The following is a 20,536-nucleotide window of genomic DNA, read 5'->3' as shown; positions in this document are numbered from 1 at the left end:
TCATAAAGCCAGTTTATGTAAAGACACAAACATTAGAGATTGGTTGAGAGATATTGATGAGAAAATTTTCCATTTCTTTATTTCTTTTAAGCTACTCAATCTTTCGATCCAAAAAATATAAACAGTGTGATGTCTTTATATAAGCATGTTTATTTTTGCATGTTTGTCACACTTTAATGTTTCAGATCATCAAACTAATTTAAATATTAATCAAAGATAACACAAGTAAACACAATATGGAGTTTTCTAAAATGAAGGTTTTTTATTATTAAGGGAAAACAAAATCCAAAACTACATGGCCCTGTGTGAAGAAGACAACTCATCCAAGAGTTCACCAGACCCCACAACAACATCCAAAGAACTGCAGGCCTCTTTTGCCTCATTTAAGGTCAGTGTTTAGTGACTCCACCATAAGAAAGAGACTGGGCAAAAAATGGTCTGCATGGCAAGACGAAGACCGCTGCTGAGCAAAAAGAACAAAGGCTCATCTCGGTTTTACCAGAAAACATCTTGATGATCCCCAAGAATTTTAGGAAAACACTCTGTGGACTGATGAAACAAAAGTTGAACTTTTTGGAAGGTGTGTGTCCCATTACGTCTGGCGTAAAAGTAACACACTAGCAAGTCCACCTCTGGATGGCTGAAGAAACACAAAATGAAGACTTTGGAGTGGCCTAGTCAAAGTCCTGACCTGAATCCTATTGAGATGCTGTGACATGACATTAAAAAGGCGGTTCATGCTCGAAAACCCTCCAATTATAATTCTGCATAGATGAGTGGACCAAAGTTCCTCCACGGTGCTGTAACAGACTTCATTGCAAGTTCTGGCTAACGCTTGACTGCAGTTGTTGCTGCTAAGAGTTGTCCAACCAGTTATTGGGTTTAGGGGGCAAACACTTTTTCACACAGGTCCATGTAGTTTTGGATTTAGTTTTCCCTTTCATAAAAACCTTAATTTAAAAACTGCATGTTTTATATTTGACTAATATTTATATTTGTTTGATCTGAAACATTAACATTAAACATGCAAAAAAAAAAAGAAATCAAAAGGGGGCCAACACTTTTTCATACCATGGTATGTGTGTATTTGTATGTACATAATAAATGTGCACACACATGTAAACAAAGTTTTATTTTGGATGTAATTGCGATTAATTGTTTGACGGCACTACTATATATATAGTGCTTTTTTTCATGTTAAAGCCTTATGTTAAACTGCTTTAAATTACTTTTTTCACATCAATCTACACTACATTCACCATAATGGTAAAGCAGAAACAAAAAAACAAAAAAACCTATGCAAATTTATTACAGATAAAAAAAACTTAATTCCATAAGTATTCATACCCTTATCTGGGACCATTGAAATTGAGCTCAGGAGCATTCATATTGCTTGAAGATGTTACTTCACTTCGAGTGAAGCTAACCTGTGGCAAATTCAACTGAATGGGTATGATTTGGAAAGGCACACATGTCTTAATAAAAGGTTTAATAGCGGATAATGCATATTAGAGCAAAGACCAAGCCCTGAAGTGAAAGCAGAAACTGCCTGTAGAGACCAGAGACAGGATTGCATCAAACCACACATCTGGGGAAGAGTTCAGAAAACATTTCTGCTGCATCGAAGGGTCACAGAAGCATGTTGCCTACATTATCCATAATGGAAGACATTTGACACAACCTGCTTTATGGTGGTGTGACCAAACTCAGCCTTCACTTCAGTGAAGACTCATGAAAACACACTTGAAATGTGCAAAACAGCACCTAAAGGACCCTCAGACGGTGAGAAACAAGATTTTCTGGTCTGACGAACCTCAATTATAAGCATCATGTTTGAAGGAAACCAGCTCTGCTCATCACCTGCATCACCTGAGTGAAGTGTGCTGGGAGCAGCCGGGACCGAGGGACTTGTCAGAGTAGAAGAAATGCTCAATGCACCAAAATATTAAGAAAGTCTTAATGAAAACCTAGTGTAGAGCATTCAGGAGCTCAGACTGGGCAGAAAGTTCACCTTCCAACAGGTCAATGAGCCTAAACACACAACAACAGTGGCTTATAGACAACTCTGTGAATGTTCTTGAGTGGCCCAGCCACAGCCTGGGATTGAACCCACTCAAATATTTCTGGAAAAACCTGAAAATGTACATCTGTCCCCATCCCACCTGTCAGGTGAAGAGGTGAGGAGAAGAATGGCAGATCCTTGCCAAATGCTGATGATTAAAGCTTGTCACATCACACCCAAAAAGACTTGAGGCTGTAAAGGTGCTTCAGCTAAGTACTGAGTTAAGAGTTTTAACCTACTTATATATTTTTTTTTATTTTTTATACATTTGGACAGTTGTGTTTTTGCTTTGCCATTACGGTGAATGGAGTGTAGATTGATGACAAACATGACAAACATTAAGTGGTTTGAATACTTTTGCAAGGCGCCGTGTATTCCCTTTTGATTCAATATCAAAAGAAAAACTAAAAGTTTTGAGCTTCTCTGTTTATTGCAGTTGTTTGTGAAATGCCATGCTTTGCATCACACTTAAATCTCCATTATTCAATAGCAGGTTTTCAAACACTACAATTTATAGTGATTCATAACTGTGCCATAAAAGTAGATGAATAAACACTTTGCACTTCCTTGCTGGTCTAGGACTTCATAACCACACAATAGTGGTTTATCAATACAAACGGACTTATAAAACTACATTTTGATCACATTATAGATTTTCTTTCCCTTTATTATTTATTGTATTGTGCAAACTTTTCTTAATTAAAAATACATTATTTTGTATATGCAAAAAGTATTAAGGTTCATATTATCTACAATAGAAATGAGTGTTTTTGCTAATTATGGCCACAGTGGTTCGTACAAAAATCATTTTGCTCTCCATTCATTTGTGAAATGTTAAAATTAATACTTCTCTAGTATGCACAAATTTCAATAATGTTATTAAAAGGTAATTATGGATAATAAATAGGAATGTTTTAGAGCTGCTGTGTCCACGCTTTGCAGCCACTTCAGTTAAAGTAATAAAAAATCGTATGGGTTGGGCACTTCTTCTAAGTGGAAAGTTGAGAATGATTAACTTTGGAGTCAACTATTAATCTTAGCATGCCTACCTCTAACTCTCTAAGCTGGGTTTATTCCCTTAAGATGACAGCGCTAGAGCTAAGTAATAGACTAGTTTGACCTTAAACCTGTAGTTTGGCACTAACTTTCTCACAAAGGCATAAAAGCAGATGGTGACACCAAAGGTTTGGACAAATACAGTAGACTGCTTAAGGCCACAGAGGTGAATTGTGCTCTAGTCCAACAGTGTAGTCCTCAAGGTTATTGTGCAATCATGCTTTTCCCAAAGCCTGCTGGTTTCCTGGGATTTTCCTGGTCAGGAAGGCATGAACGTGGGGCCATATCTTGTTGGTTTCAGTTCCTGAGAAGGTCTCCAACACTCCTTTACTCCTGTTTAAGTACAAAGAGAGAGAATATCATATGCAATGACCTAAACACGTCATTATTCATATTAAATTACTCCATCAGTCCAGCTTTCAGGAATCGTTCTGCCTCATCATCATAATCATCCCAAAATCTCAGATTAATAACTTTTTTCCTTTGAGCCGACATCGGAGAACCAGTGACAGTTGATGAACACGGGGTTTCCTGAACAAGTGCTTTTGATGAAACAATAAGCCTCTCGGTTAAAACTAAGCACTGCCAACTCAATCTCTGCTAGTGAATTTAATATGTATTTTGGATTGCAACATGTGCTAGGTTCAGTTTTGTTACACATTTGCATAATTTTTACAATAAAAATTGTGGGCATTAGTTTACAGCATTTCTGCAATATTCCACCTAAATAAAAGAATTTAAGACATAAATACAAAGTTCTGCCATGAAACTCTAGATGGCGCAGTCCGAAAGATCGAACTCTGTATGACATAATGACATCATCATCACGTCACAGGTGATTGGTTCTCTCCTGTATCGGTAGCCAATGAGCTCGCTGCTCAACATTCAAATACTTAGCTAATGTAAGTGGTAGCAGTTTGCAGCGCACTCCAGAAACCCTCCCCCTTCCCCAGCTCCACCTGTATAGATCTGCTACGAGGGGATTCACGTTTGCTATGGGGGTTATTTCATGCATGTTATATGTGCAGCAGCAGTATTTCTTACATGCTCACAGCAGCATGTCTGTGGATGTATTAGCAGTAGCAAGTTTCGGCACTTGCTCTACAGCAGTGTAGCAGATCTTGTAAATTTAAATTGTGTTATCAAATAATAATTTTTTATGCTACAGTATAATTGTATTTTAAAATAGTAATACAGAGTTAAAACATTATTATTATTAATAGTAGTAGTAGTTTTAGTATGTTTTAAATGTTTTAAATAATTATAAAAAATTTATTTTAACTAATTATACAATCATTATCATTATTAACATTTTATTCAGTTTGATTTAAAGTATCACTTCTAAAAAAAGGTCTGAGTCTAAAAAATATATATTTTATCTATATATTCTCTGACATCAAATAATTGTGAGCATGCAAATATGTCATTCAATTATTAAAATGTTAACTTAAAATCCCCAAAACTTCTGAAATGGTAAACGTTTAAGGGTTTCAGTTGATGTATTGACATCAAACCTGGTGCACAAATTTAGATACTCCATAATTTAATGTGTAAATACGCAAATTAGATTTGAGGAAGATTTTCTGAAAAGGAAAAAAAAAAACTTCAATTACGGTCTCTTCCTTGTATAATCACTTTCATGTGGCTAATAATATTGTGTAGAATATGTCTGGACTACTTTTATGTTACTTCTGTGGTTCTTTTGTTCTTTTTGGGGCTCAGCAGCATTACTTTCATTGTATGGAAAAGAGCAACATTAATATTCTGCTAAATATCTTCTTTTTGCTTCCACATAAGAAAGAAATTATTTCAGATCTACAATCATGTGTGTGTGAAAGGATGACAGAACATGAGTGAACTATTCCTTTAATAATCCCCCAAACATTTTCATCCGTGTGTGTTATTGAATTCTTTTATTCAACATAAATCATAAAGAAAACATGTGTGTAAAACACACTTTAAAGTGCAGTGGCTCCTGTACAGTACCTGTAATACTCTAGAACTGGTTGTGTTTGTCTCGCATAGTCCTTGAGTCTCCTGGACACAGTTTCAGGACTGTCATCGTCTCTCTGGACCAGCGGTTCTCCTGTGACATCATCAAGACCCTGTGCACAAACATACATGACATCACTGCAGGCCTCCACCACAAAGAGCCCACTTTCAAATGTGCCTTAATCACCCAAATAAAGCCACCGTATCTCAAGAATTCATGTTCTGAAAGTGCCAACAATCTTTGGCAGTCGCTGATAAGTTCCAGAGCTGAACTGAGGTGACCTTGAGGGACACAGTTTTGTGTTGATATAAGCTTGAGCTGTATTTGAGCAACACTGACAAACACGGTTTCACACTGGGCTTGTGTTGTATTAGTTTAACAAATGCTCAACTGCTGTGTCACTAAAACCAAACTCACTGGCTTTGTGGCAGTAGAAAAAAGTACATTTTTATCACATCTTGGATATAAACACCTATTCTTTGTTTGGTTTTACTTTGTTTAGAACACGAAGTTAAACTATCTTTTAAAGTGCAGCAAAAACTATTTAAGCAACATTGTTCTGGCCTCGTGACTCTTTCTCTCTCTCTCTGACAGTGTTTGATAAATGGACAGGAACTCCATTACTTCCTCTACCTGCTCCAGTTTTATTGCATGGATGAGAGCAAAGTTCCTTGAATAAACTCATTAGTAAACAGAAGTGTTCATATCTGTCTTGAGTACCAGGTTGTGAAATAGCATGACCTACTTCCACCACAGGAGCTCTTTGGACTCCTTACAAGTTTAACACAGATTTGTGTCAGTGCTTCAATGCTTTGTTTTTACTTTTACAGCTCTAATTATTATTATTACTTAATACTTTTATTTTATTACACAGTATTTAAAGAAAGACTATTTCTGTGTGTGTTCGTGTGTATACACATATCTACATACACATATAGTAGCCTATATTTCAATATTATATATAAAGTACTAGAACGTTTCTACAGTAAGTAGACACTTTAAAATCTGTACTTGCTAATACAAATACAATATGGACGTTTTATGAGTGCTGTCAAACGATTAATCGCGATTAATTGCATCCAAAATAAAGGTTTTTATTTACATAATATGTGTAATATATGAGTGTGTACTGTGCATATTTATTCTGTATATATAAATGCAAACACATGCATGTATATATTTAAGAAAAATATGTTATGCTTATATATTAAATAAATATTTATATATATTGTAAAATATGAGAATATGAATATATAAATGTATAAATGTATTCGATATATATACTGTATGTTTGTGTATTTACATATACATAATAAATAAACACAGTACAGTTACATATATAATGTAAACAAAAAACTTTTATTTTGATGCGATTAATCGCGATTAATCGTTTGACAGCACTACTTTTTATTGAAATAAAAATCCAATTAAGTGTCCCTGAATGTTTCTTTACACACTATTAAGGTCAAATTACTTGTTTGTTGTTTTAATTTTTCTTACTTAAAAAAAATAATTAAAACATTAAAACAAACAATGTTTTATTTTAAAGTACATTTTAGATCATTATTTAAATAATTTTTTGTTGTTCTTTAAAGAAGTGCATTTATTTTGATGTGTTGACTAACAAACTAAATCACATTTAAAGTGCTCGATTATAATTTCACCTGTTGCGTTATTACGTTATTATAATTTGATATTACATGAAAAGTGAACATATTTTAAGCGTATGAAATTGCAACTTTTTAAATGACATTAAAGTATATTTTAGGTTTCCATATGCTTGTCATTGCATTCTGCAGTTCACTTTAACCATATTTTAAAGACAAGTAATAATAAAATTACATATAAAGATGTACTTAAGTTAATTTTAAGTTAAGTTCATACTTCAAAAATATATTATTTGCATAACAAGTTAAAAGAAGTGTCCTTCTTTTTCGAACTTTTAAGGCATTCTGGATGAATTAAATCCATTTCAGCACAAAAACCAATTACTAATAACTAAACAATATCTACTTAATCCAGTTTAACCAAGCCAAGATTAATGTTAGTCTTTTTAGAAAAAACATATCGCTTTTATGCCTTATTCATAAAACTCAACACTATTTATCTGATGCTATTAACTATTATTATTTATTTACACTATTATTGCCTGCAGAAGATACACATTTTTAAGTTTGTTTCCAAAATCTGTTTTAATGAAGAATGGATTTTCACACCATTTTTTGCCGTGTAGTTTGCCGTTTTCGTATGAACAGGAGTGTTCGACTTCCTGCGTCTACTGTTTAATTATCTACAGTTTTATAAAGTGATGTTAAACGTGATTGAGGAAATGATCTGGAATATAAACGGATCAGAGGACTCACTGGCTTCTTAGGTGGGTTGAAGTCTATATTATAGACCCTGCCGCTGGGAAGGTGCACCCAGCGAGAGGTCAGGCGCTCCCGGATCGTCTGGGAAGGCACGTCCAGGTTTATAACAGAGTCCACATCATACACGCTGTCCAGGGCATCGGCCTGAGCCACAGTACGAGGAAACCCTGTCGGGACAATATGAAAGAGACCACGATTAAACTGCATAATCCATCATCAACATGGGGCTCGGGGCGAGCGGGGTGAGAGTTACCGTCCAGAAGCCAGCTGGTCTGCTCCAGACCCCTCAGACTGGACAGGACGAGGCGAGAGATGACATCATCAGGAACCAGCTGACCCTGATCGATACACGACTTCATCAGGAGACCCAAATCTGCACATTAGGTGCATAAGAGCTCATCAGTTTTCAGTAAGGACAAAAAAAAAAATCAGACATGGATATAGTAAAAAAAAAAAAAAAAATTAATTAATAATACATTTAATTTAAAAAACATTAAATTGCAATTCATTTATTATTAATTAATAATAACATATTTACAGGCATATGATGCATTTGCCAATCATCACAAAAAATACAAATATATAAAAAAAATATGTTTGTGTTTATTATTTGGCTAAAGAATCATAACCTTAGCTATTAACCCTCAAGACTCCAATGACAATGAAGTGTGACCACTACAGTGAGCTTGTTGTAACAGATATATGAACTTCTAGTGGCTCTACGCATTGTAAAAACTTTTTAATAATCGTCCTTTGACCCACTGACCCACACTTCTGGTAAGTGTTAAACATTTCTGGCCTATAATAACAAGGTTTGGAATCATTTGAAAGAGATTAATACTTTTCCTTGCCATCAAAGGAATTTATTACATAATATATTGCATAAAATATAATTACATAAATACATTTTTCAAATAAACAAGTTATTTTAAATGTATAATATTGTTTTAACAATAATACTGTTTTACTGTATTAAAAAACAATTAAAAAGTCTTCCCAACCCAAATGTTTAAGCAGCAGTTACATTTTTCTTCCTTAATATTTCACAGTTTACGTAAATAGTTCTGCAATGGACAATATATTTTTTTAAAGTACAGATAATTAATCTATCCCAATTAATATGAGCTCGAAAAATCTGCATGTATACATATTATTCATAAATACTTTTGGATTAAGCAGTTCTTGAAATATAAAATCACCTGCGGAAAATCAGAAATGAATATTCTGTCATCGTTTACTCACCCAAGAACACAAGAAGATATTTGGAGAAATGTCTCAATGTTTTTTGTCCACACAGTGGAAGTTAATGATAAAATTAACTGTTCGTTCACCAGCATTCTTCCAAATGTCTTCTTACACAGAACTCATGCAGGTTTTGACATGAGGGCGACTAAACGCTTGACATTTTGGGTGAACTGTCCCTTTAAGGTCTTACTTTAAGTTGTAACTGTACACTATATGGTGCATATAACTCACAATTTAAATATTTCTCTCCTTCTAAATTAATATGCAGTCTATATGATTCATATGTTGGTCATATGCTGTATCTGGTCTAGTCTGACTGTGGTAGGTAAAACTGCACACCAGAAAACTGATGATACACACATTACCCCACTGTCACACACACACACACACACACACAGCATCTGGCATCCATTTGTGCTTACTGCTACAATAACATTATTTATAGAGCTCAGATTAGAGAAGAACACAGTACAACTTTGCAAACATTTGAATTGTGGAGCACACTTGAATGCACGGCAGGCTTGGGCTTCAGTGTGACTTGTAGCCAAATCATTTGTAGTAAACAGTCTTAGACATGTTTAGTATGCAAAGCACATTCTTTGAAGAAAGACATCGCCTTTAAAAGCTAAAGTACAAACATCTGAAAATACCAGACAGTCTATGCATAACAAACAAGAGTACAAGCCTCAGCAGAAACCCAGAGCTCGACTCTAATGTTTCTCCAGACAGCGCTAGAAGACAGAGCTCGATGTCACACATCAAGCGGGCGTGGAAACTATCAGCGGAACTCTCTCATCGTTAACTCTTTCGTGCATTTATATTAAAAAAACAACCACAACACAAATTTGCGAATAGTAAAGCCAGTGACCCGTCTAAGTCTTCCCAATCGCTGTTATCTTTGGGCATCACACGCCAGAGCTCACTTGAAAAGCGCGATGCTTCAAAACTGCTGTCTAGAAAGAAAAGCTAGCGCACTACGCTTTGAGACACAACCCAAGTTAAAACTCAGCTCTGCTGATAAGTAACCTGTAATTATAGCCTAACTCCTGTTTTCAGGCATAAAACCGAAGCTGAAGTTTTGCAGCCATTTTTTATTTATCTAACAAAGCTGCGTTTAAACCTTTCAGTAAACCGAACTCCGCTCGCAGCGAACACAAAAGCTTCGGTTATTTAATCGTTTATGTGAATTAACCCTGAGATGGCATGAGAGGACGGAGCTGGAGCCGTGTTACCTGTCTTGGCCTCGATGTTGGCCCGCAGCATGTCTCCACTGGAAAGATGCTTCAGAGCGAAACTCTGCGCTATCCGGCTGGACACGGTCCCCTTCCCCGAGCCCGGGGCCCCCATGATCACCGCGCGGAACACGGTCTGCAGACCCATGCTTCTCCTGCTCACTGCTTCAGAGTGTGGTCAGATTAATATCTCTTCTTCACAGCTGCAGTCCTGGGAGGTCTGGGATCTGCAGATTGACTGTAGGGATGTGGAGTCCGCTGGAAGTCCTCTCTGGAGTCAGAACGACTCATACGCAACTCCACTTTTACTCCCAGATTAAGCCCGTCCTTTTCTAACGCACGCGCGACGCGCCTCACATTACAGGAAGTGTTTAAAGCTCAAGTGGGCGAGTGAGGACACTTACAGTAGTGCGCACTACATTACTCATGTATTACTTCATCTCTTAGAGAGGTTTTCAATCTTTGAAGTTCCCAGGAACCTGCATCTAGATCCGCCCAAAGATAGATTTTCTTAAAGTAGAACTTTAATTGAAAACACTGTTACATTATTATACAATGCTTGCATTAGTTAACTGCTATTTTTTTTAAATATATTTTTAGAACACTCAAAAACAAAATAAATAAACTCACTTAAATAAATAATAGCCTAATTTAATGTGTTATTTATATATTCTATATATTAATGTAGCTAAATTATTTAATAATAATTTAATAAAATATTTATAGAGTTCATATTAACAGAGTTATTAGTGAAATTAAAACTATTAAACACATTTTATTTTATTTAATAAAAAAATGAAGTGAAATAAAGCTGACATTTTTAAAAAATGATTTTTTTATATTCTAATTTCACATTTATTTTTAAATACGATAATTAGATAATGAAAGAAAATCATATTACAATATAAAAAATATTAAATTGATATTAAAATATAAAATAATATTTTATAACAAAATATTTTATTTATTTGAATTAACAATAACTGAAATAAAACCAAAACTGAAGCATTAACATTGCTGGTAACTGAGAAAAAAAAACTGATTTATATATAAGAGATTTAAAAATAACAAAAACTAATAAAAATGACCAAATCATATAACAAAATTACAAATAAAAAAGGAAAACTGAAAATATAAAAATAAAATGTAAAATTTAATTGAATATATCAATAAAATTAATTGTATATAAATATGAGTTTACATTGCATTAGTAAATGCTGAAAAATACAAATGAAAGCATGCTTAAGCCTTAGGTATATACTGGCTCTACTAGTAAATACTGTTTGTTGGTATTATTACTTTATTGAAATTAGTCAACCTAATGTGAAACACAGAACCGCACAGAATGCTGCTCAGTTATTATGTAATGTGGTTATTATGTAACATGTAAGTTGGTACAAATAGATCTGCTCTAATAGGATTGGAGATGGAAACATTATCTCAGCTTGATTAAATCTGCACCAAATGTAGTGACATGTTTCATGGTGCAGATGTTCCCGTCCCAATCACAGGAGAGCCCTTTCACACCTCAACTCTTGACTGAATCATCATCTATCAGCTGACTAATGATTGACAGGAGGAGGTCTTTAGTAAGATAAAGGAGATAAGAATGGAGATTCATTCTCTCCCGAGGGGCTCTAGAACAACAGCTCCTTCAACAATGAGACAAAGACAGGATTTGGAAACCCATGAAGATGTTAATCATATATATATAAATATATATATATATATATATATATATATATATATATATATATATATATATATATATATATATATATATATATGGATGTTAATGATCAGTGGTAAGACAATGATGTGCTTATGCTGTTTGTTAAGTGAATAGCTGAAACTAGAAATGTATAAGGTGTGATTTACACTTTCAGTTTGAATTTAGAATGAGTATTAAAAAAGTTATAGGTTATCGCTTCCCGTTTGGTTATTCTGTGGTAATAGCGCCTCCTTGTGATCAAAGTAGCACAGTAAACATCCCATCTTTCAGACGATCAAGCGAAAGTGGCTCAGTGTAAACACTACTCTGTAAAATCATGTAGATATCACATATTACAGAATCTCAGGGGCGATTTTTTTTTACCTAAAATATTGTAAATATTATATAGAATATTTTACATCAATGTATATAATATAATATAATATGATTTTTCAGGTATTTTATAACATATAAAACACATATTATGTGGAGAATACAAATAAATAGCATATATATGTTTGTATATATTTTTGTCTTCGCCTAAATGCTTAAATGGATATTCTCAGTAACATATGTTCAGTATAAAATTATTATATTTAAATTATTTTAATAATTTTTATCATAGAAACATCAGGCAGCCTATCTTATTACATGTCTACAACAGTTTTATTTTATTTATTTTTTTTTGTTATTTTATCGTTTTAGATATTTTTTCCGATTATCTGCACGATTGCAAATGTGATATTGATTTTATGAAAAAAGTTTAAAAACATGAAGTTATATACAATATTACCAGCATCGTCTGGTTTTGAGTGAACCAATAGTTTAATTGACCTATGATAACTATTAATGATCTTTTATGTGGCAGTTTACACACTGCTTTTACGCAGTTTGTCCACAAGGCGGCTTCCTCTAATCAATATGAACAAAAGAAACATCATTTGCCGTCACGATGACGTCTGAAACAGAAGGATGTTCATCATCCCTCATAAAATCTGTCTTATAATAAAGCTTATGAACATCTGACTTGTAAATATAACATTTAACTGTTTAAAGTTAGCTGAAATTAGGCTCTACCTGACCTAAATATTTATTTTATCATACATGGGTATGATATAGGTATTACAACTTAAATGTGGTTTGAGGCATATAAAATGGTTATGAACCATACAAAATTAGGTTTTTTTTAAAATCTAAAAATGCACACAGCTTTCTGTCCACATAAACCATAAGAACTAACGTGTGTGTGGAGAATATATTAAAAAACATATTTACACTGCATCTCCACAGTTCGTCCACAAGGTGGCCAATTCTAATCTAATTAGAATTGAGCGCTCAGCCTAGGAAATATTGACATTAGGCCTATTTACCATCACCAGGATGATTGGTCATAGTTCATAAGTCTGTGATTAACGTAACTTTATAAGGTTAAACTTTAAGGCTGCTTAACAGAAGGCGGATGTTGTTGATCACACAAGGTGTGTCTTAGCCTATTATAAGCCTTATGAACATCTGACTTAATAAGACTGATCACATGCTTCAGAATCAACTCTTTGTTGGAACTTAAATAGGCTAGCTATCAATCTACCAAAAATTATTCGAATTAGAAGACTCAAAGTAATTTTGAATCTAATGTTTAAAGTCACTGCACTGAAACGATCTTTTCTTTTTAGGCTATTATTCAAGATTCTTCTATTTTTTACTTTTAAGGGATAATCCACCCCAAAATGAAACTGTTGTCATTAATCACTTACCCCCATGTCGTTCCAAACCCGTTAAAGCTTTGGTCATCTTCAGAACACAATTTAAGATATTTTGGATGAAAACCGGTAGGCTTGTGACTGACAAACAGTCTTAAGGTCCAGAAAAGTATGAAAGCGTCGTCAGAATACTCCATCTGCCATCAGTGTTTCAACCATAACATTATGAAACGACGAGAATAATGTTTGTAAGTGAAAAAAAAAACTAAAATAACGACTTTATTCAACACTTAATTTGTTTTGTGTCTCTCCATGTCACCGTAGCCCCATTTTGGTGAACATCCGCTGAACGCAAGCATTGTGCACTCTTCTGTGTCAGCCGCGCTGCACTGATGCACTGTTTTCCTTCAGATCAAACCGTAAATACATGTAGAAAACTTATCATTGTGGCTCGGCTGACACAGAAGAATGTATGCAGCTTGTGTTCAGTGATGCCGAGGTGATGCCGAGGGACAAAGAGGAGACAAATTGTTAAATAAAGTCGTTATTTTTGTTTTCTTCACATACAGAAAGTATTGTCGTTCATAAAGTCACAGTTGAATCACTGATGGCAGATAGACTATTCTTCTGAGGATGTCTCTCATACTTTTCTGGACCTTTGCAATCTATGCGACAATCACAAGCCACCCGGTTTTCATCCAAAATATCTTAAATTGTTTTCTAAAGACTAACTAAAGATTTGGAATGACATGGAGGTAAGTGATTAATGACAAAATTTTAATTTTGGCATGGAGTATCCCTTTAACTGATAGTTATTTAGAGATGACATCATCTTCAGACTGAAACCTGGCTGTGATGCCTATCCATTGTTTTGCAATTTCGTGGTTTCCGGCAACAGTGTTCCTCTCCCGTCTTTTGTTTTTAACACTTGCCCGGCTCTCGTGTCCTGGTAATGATGTCATCACAACCCTTATCCTTTCACTGGTGTCCATGGCAGCATATGTTTCCACTGACTCAGCCTGATGAAACTGATTCATACTCAGCCCTTATTATGAACTCTGTGAGAAGGTGAGCAAGAAATACATGTGGTAGTAGCCTACATGACAGTTGGGAACGAAAAAAAAAAAACATTCCTGGGAGGATTCAGACAGGTCTGATACGGAAGGTTTCACAGAAAAACAACTTCCATTTAGTTCTGTTCTGTTCAGGTGGAATTCAAAGAAAGATAACCAAGCCTCAGGGTTAGGTGACACTCAGACATATTCAAGTACATTCCAGAGCTTTTCTTTCACCAATGAGATAAAATTAGTCAGCCAAGGTACAGGAAGTTCTGTTGCTTGCAAAAAAGAGCAGTGGATTACTGAGCACTAACTGTTTTGTGTTGCAACGATGTTTTTATCTATTGTTGGATTTGTGCATCAATTAATGCTTCGTGAACTGTATTGATTTATTTCATATTTTTTAATAAAGCTTTGTGAGGGATAGCAGAAAGCAGATGAAAATGATGCTGTGAGGGATAAACTTGTATTCTTTACACTGGCATGCACTTATAAAAGCCCTAGATCATATCATTTTACAACTCGCAACTGTTTTCTGATGTTTTTGTCTACTGAACTTCTCCAGAAAGATGTTTTTTTAGCTGAACAAATGGTATGCTGTTAAACAACATTACAATCCATTGAACACTTTTACTTCTGTCCCTCACAGCCTTGTTTTCATTTCTGTCAACAATCAAACATGGTGCTAACCTGATTAAAATCTGGCCTGATTAGCCAAGTGCCCCTACAAATTAATTAAATATATTATACAAACACCTCACGTTTAATGGTTTTAGAATTGTAGATTGCATTTAAAAGATCACACTTTTAAGAAAACATTTGCAATTGGCATGTAAAAGCCGTGTTCTGTTTTTTGCTTTTAAATGAATGGGTTGAGTGAATAATTCAGCGACTCACTCATTTTCGCCACCTCCTGGTGTAATGATGCAACCTGTTGTATAATGAAATGTAATCGGTCACTACTTAAATAAATCATCAGTTACAACTTGCATTTTTATTGTCATAAAACATTTCCAGAGAGAGATAGACTGATGCAGCAACTGTGATATATTTTTTTGTGTCTTCACACTGTACTCATTCACTATAAGCTAGTCTTTGTTCATAACGAACTATTTGTGAATTAGTCATGTTTAGTAAAATGTAATTGCAACTATAAGTTGTCAGTCTATTCTATATGTTTTTTGTTGTCTATTTTACTTCTAAAGCTCAGAGAAACTAAAAGCCCCTTTCATTTATCCAAATGTGCGAGATTTATAGTGCCAACTAAACTAGTTGGTTCCCAAGCAAGCATTCTACGTACTTACTTCAGCTGCTATATTATAAATATTCTGTGCTTCTCCATTACCTGCTTGTCTCTCACAACCAAGAACAGAAACCGCCTCCAAACATTTGTAAACATCTGTGAAATCGGCAAAGCTGCCAGACAAAGTCACATTTTATTCTATGAACACGAAAGGCCCAGGAAATGATGTGGGACAGCTCACACATCCTCCTCCAGCACACCCAGCTGCTTCCGTCATGCATCAAACACATGTAGTCACGATGCTCTACCAACAGTACAGTGAATCATTCAGACCAGAGGCCATCTGTTTACTGAACAGAGCAATCAGAAGATCACGAGAGCATTGCATGTAACATCAGTTGACTTCTGAGATGAGAGTAATTAGACAATTCAATACATTTAGATGCCAGAAATCATGATTATTATCTGTATTCATCATAGTTTCACAGCATATTTATTTTTATTCAGCTTACATAAAGCTATTTATTAAAGTTTCAAAAAGACTACATATACAAATTATTTATATACTATATATTTATATTGATATATATTGTCAGGATTGGACCTGTTTTGTCATGTGTTTCAATTCCTGTTTTGCCTTATTTTGTCAGTTTCCTGTCGTGGTTTAGTCTGATTATTAGTTGATTCCATACACCTGTGTTTCCCCTATTATCCTGCCTTTATAACCCTAGTCCTTTCAGTTCCGTTTTGTCAGGTCTACCAGTTCCACACGTATGTTTTCCTTCTGTGCTCCCTGTTGGAATTCATTCCTGTGAACTGCCCCAGTCCTCTCTCCGCTTGTCCCGTCCAGCCTTCTTTCTTCCTCGTCCAGCCCAGAGGGGGCTTCTGATCTTCAAGTGCCTGCTCCTAGAAGGTGTCCCCCGTGCACGCTCCTAGAAGGTGTCCCCCAGTGCCCACTCCTAGAAGATGTCCCCCGTGCACGCTCCTAGAAGGTGTCCCCCAGTGCCCACTCCTAGAAGGTGTCCCCCAGTGCCTGCTCCTAGAAGGTGTCCCACAGTGCCCGCTCCTAGAAGGTGTCCCCCAGTGCCCACTCCTAGAAGGTGTCCCCCAGTGCCCACTCCTAGAAGATGTCCCCCGTGCACGCTCCTAGAAAGGTGTCCCCAGTGCCCGCTCCTAGAAGGTGTCCCCCAGTGCCCACTCCTAGAAGGTGTCCCGCTCCTAGAAAGGTGTCCCCAGTGCCCGCTCCTAGAAAGGTGTGCCCTCTCCTACAAAGGTGTCCCCAGTGCACGCTCCTAGAAGGTGTCCCCCGTGCACGCTCCTAGAAGGTGTCCCCCAGTGCCCGCTCCTAGAAAGGTGTCCCCAGTGCCCGCTCCTAGAAAGGTGTCCCCAGTGCACGCTCCTAGAAGGTGTCCCCTGTGCACGCTCCTAGAAGGTGTCCCCCAGTGCCCGCTCCTAGAAGGTGTCCCCCAGTGCCCACTCCTAGAAGATGTCCCCCGTGCACGCTCCTAGAAAGGTGTCCCCAGTGCACGCTCCTAGAAGGTGTCCCCCAGTGCCCGCTCCTAGAAGGTGTCCCCCAGTGCCCACTCCTAGAAGATGTCCCCCGTGCACGCTCCTAGAAAGGTGTCCCCCGTGCACGCTCCTAGAAGGTGTCCCCCAGTGCCTGCTCCTAGAAGGTGTCCCACAGTGCCCGCTCCTAGAAGGTGTCCCCCAGTGCCCACTCCTAGAAGATGTCCCCCGTGCACGCTCCTAGAAAGGTGTCCCCAGTGCCTGCTCCTAGAAGGTGTCCCCCAGTGCCCACTCCTAGAAGGTGTCCCGCTCCTAGAAAGGTGTCCCCAGTGCCCGCTCCTAGAAAGGTGTCCCCAGTGCCCTCTCCTACAAAGGTGTCCCCAGTGCACGCTCCTAGAAGGTGTCCCCCGTGCACGCTCCTAGAAGGTGTCCCCCAGTGCCCGCTCCTAGAAAGGTGTCCCCAGTGCCCGCTCCTAGAAAGGTGTCCCCAGTGCACGCTCCTAGAAGGTGTCCCCCAGTGCCCGCTCCTAGAAGGTGTCCCCCAGTGCCCGCTCCTAGAAGGTGTCCCCCAGTGCCCGCACCTAGAAGGTGTCCCCCTCCTTTCGATTATCCTCGGCTCTGTGTTCCTTCCGGCAGCATAGTGTGGAGTGTGACACACATATATATCATGAATAAATAAGCTTGGTGTATTAATATTCTATTATCAGGACAATATTTGGCTGAGATACAACTATTTGAAAATCTGAGGGTGCAAAAAAAAAGAAGATTTCAGAAAATCACCTCTAAAGTTGTCTAAATGAAGTCCTTAGCAATGCATATTACTAAACAAAAAATATCAGTGGACAGTGTGTGTAATTCATATCATTTAAATTTTATACAGTATTTTATTGTATCTGCTCATTTGCCTTAAATGCTTTGTATGATGGGACATGTTGATATGTTTGCAAGTACAGATTCCTTATTACAAGTCAAGCATTCACTATAATTAATGAAGTACTTAGGAAAGTAACCAAGTCCCTGGGAATCTCCCTGAACTTATAGAAATTAGGTTAAAATTCTGAAATAAATAATAACTCCTGTCAGTCAGATGGTTTGCTGGTTACAAATTGTCAAAAGTTCTCCAAATGTATTTAAATACAAAAAAAAAAAAACAACAACAACAACAAAGGAGTATGAGAAATAAAGCCATAAGGTTGCAATTGCAGAAATGAACACTTGAATTTAAAAGTCTGTCAAAAGCTCCCAAAAAGTCACATATGATCAGTAAACAACATCAATGCTGCAATAGTGCTGTGTTTAGAAGACACTGAGAGTGGCTGGTTTCTGTTGTACGGTCAGGGCAGGCCTCTCAGCTGTGGAGGCCCATGACCCCATCCATAATCCATCCTCACACATAAATGCTGATATAAGCTCTCCAAAGTCCATACACAAGAGATCACAGAGATTTTAAAGAGACGATGAGAACAATGATTGACACACAAAGCACTAGTCGCTCCTCTGACACGTTTAAGCTGACTTAAAGGGTGATTTAATGTGCGTTATTATTATTATTATTAAAGAAACTAAAAGAAAAATCACCATCAGCACATTTAATTTCTACTGTATTGCTTGAAATTCCTTAGTGCCATTAATAATCTGATAATAAAAAATGTAAATAAAATGTAACAATTGGTTTTAAAAGTGACATTGATTACTGTGACCAGTAACAAAAAGCTGCAGCTCTTATTTAAAATACATAAATAAAATAGCAAAACTTAAGATATTTCCATACATTACTCAGCTGATTACTTTAAAGGGACAATAAGTAACTTTTTAGGTATTTTATTATCTAAAATCAATATTTTTATTCATAAATATGCCCTCAATGGTGTACAAATACCTATGCCAATGTTTAAACTAATCCTTGTAAATGAAGAATTTATTATCTTTATATACATGGGACGGTAGGTCGACGGAGGCTTCCATGTAGTTCCGCCATCTTGCAAAACTATAATAGCAGAGAGGGACAAAAAGTACTAAGCCAACGCGTTTCCACAGCGCGTTTTCGGTCAGAGCCAGAAACGCAGGTGCAGAGCAGTGAGAGGCGCTTGAAACTGCACCGGCAAGTTTAAAAGTCTGGATTGCATTCTTATTATGGACCATACATATGCCGCGCCACAGGAGAAGAAAACATCGTCGCCAAAACAGTCAAAAATAGAACGTAAAAGGAAACGTGACCGTAGATTACAGAAAACAAGAGTTAATGTCGGGGAAGCTTTTTCTAGGTGGAAAGAGCTAATGCTTGATAAAGATTTCAAAAGAGACGCTGAAGTGGCCTGTTTTCTTCTCGACAGGTAAGTCAGTGTTACAGTCTATATTATAATATTTTGTTTATATCTAACAATGCATATACTTCAGAAAATATAACGAATAAATTAGACATAACTACTAATTACAATATTTCATGTTTTCCACAGTCAGTAATTCATACTGTAACATTCGTTTGTTAGTTGTCATGTTGCAGTTTGTTTGAAATAACACACCTGTTCACCTGAAGGAAAACTCGACAAAGTGCTATTAGAAGACATCCTGTCAAAGCTTTTTGGTACATATCGCCTACCGTAGATGCAACGCGCATTTGAAAAAGCGAGGCGCTGGCGAGCAAAATTAGTTTGAATGCAAAGTACAATTTCACCACTAGATGGGAGTAATTCCTGCTTAGTGTCCCTTTAAGTGTTTTTTAAATTTTTTCTGAAAATGTATGTTTAAATATGCAAATAAGACATCATCTAATTAGTTATACAGAATTGTTATTGTTATTTAATGTCCAGAACAGAAATCTGAACATTGGACAAAGCTAGGTTCACAGTTCTTGTTTAATTTTAGATTTCGGTGTTTTACAGAAGGGTTTTGGACACACACACACACATTCTAAATGCTTCTAAAATGACTGAAAAACTGGTAAATAGTCTACAGAACAAAATGACTAAACCTTTAACTAATATTAAAATTAAATTAATGAAAACAGAAACTCGGTAATACTAAAATAAGACCAGTCAACAGACAGAAAAAAGTATAAAGACATCACGCTCTTTTTAGAAATAAAATGTTGTCTAAAATCAAGGGAAAATACCTCTCTGTAAATACTTTCAGAATATCGAGAAAAAAAAATAAGTTTGGTAAAGTGGAGATTTCTGGTTTCGTGGAAGAAAAAGGGGAAAAAAACAAGTGCATTTTTTAATTTATTATTATTATTTCCTGTCTTGCCAAAAAATATAAATAAATAAATAAAATGATTTAAATGCTGTAACTGTTCACTTTGGCGCAATCCTTCAGACTCCGCCCACCTCGACATCAGCCACACCCATGAACGCCTCGTCAC

At 36.3% G+C, this 20,536-nt stretch overlaps 1 protein-coding gene across 1 annotated transcript; it reads right to left on the bottom strand.

The window, feature by feature from the left end:
• Nucleotides 1–2,473: 2,473 nt before the first annotated feature.
• LOC127966313 (GTP:AMP phosphotransferase AK3, mitochondrial) lies at nt 2,474–10,295 on the bottom strand. Its single transcript, XM_052567217.1, has 5 exons — nt 9,958–10,295; nt 7,734–7,853; nt 7,475–7,647; nt 5,105–5,223; nt 2,474–3,451 (listed from the first exon to the last, which is right to left on the bottom strand). Exons 1-5 carry the CDS (start codon nt 10,103–10,105, stop codon nt 3,334–3,336), a joined length of 678 nt encoding a protein of 225 aa, XP_052423177.1. The 5' UTR covers nt 10,106–10,295; the 3' UTR covers nt 2,474–3,333.
• Between the last annotated feature and the right edge of the window lie 10,241 nt (nt 10,296–20,536).

The sequence above is a fragment of the Carassius gibelio genome, chromosome B10 (genome assembly GCF_023724105.1).
Source record: "Carassius gibelio isolate Cgi1373 ecotype wild population from Czech Republic chromosome B10, carGib1.2-hapl.c, whole genome shotgun sequence".
NCBI lineage: Eukaryota > Metazoa > Chordata > Actinopteri > Cypriniformes > Cyprinidae > Carassius > Carassius gibelio.
Note: the sequence above shows the minus strand (reverse complement) of the source record. Positions and strands in the feature narration are given on the sequence as shown.

Bases quoted from the DNA above. Each gene is read 5' to 3' on its own strand.
- LOC127966313 (XM_052567217.1), bottom strand. From the start codon at position 10,105: ATGGGTCTGCAGACCGTGTTCCGCGCGGTGATCATGGGGGCCCCGGGC. The intron at 7,854-9,957 runs GTAACACGGCTC...CCTAATGTGCAG, and splicing joins CAACATCGAGGCCAAGACAG to ATTTGGGTCTCCTGATGAAG. The intron at 5,224-7,474 runs GTGAGTCCTCTG...GTTTGTGCACAG, and splicing joins TCAACCCACCTAAGAAGCCA to GGTCTTGATGATGTCACAGG.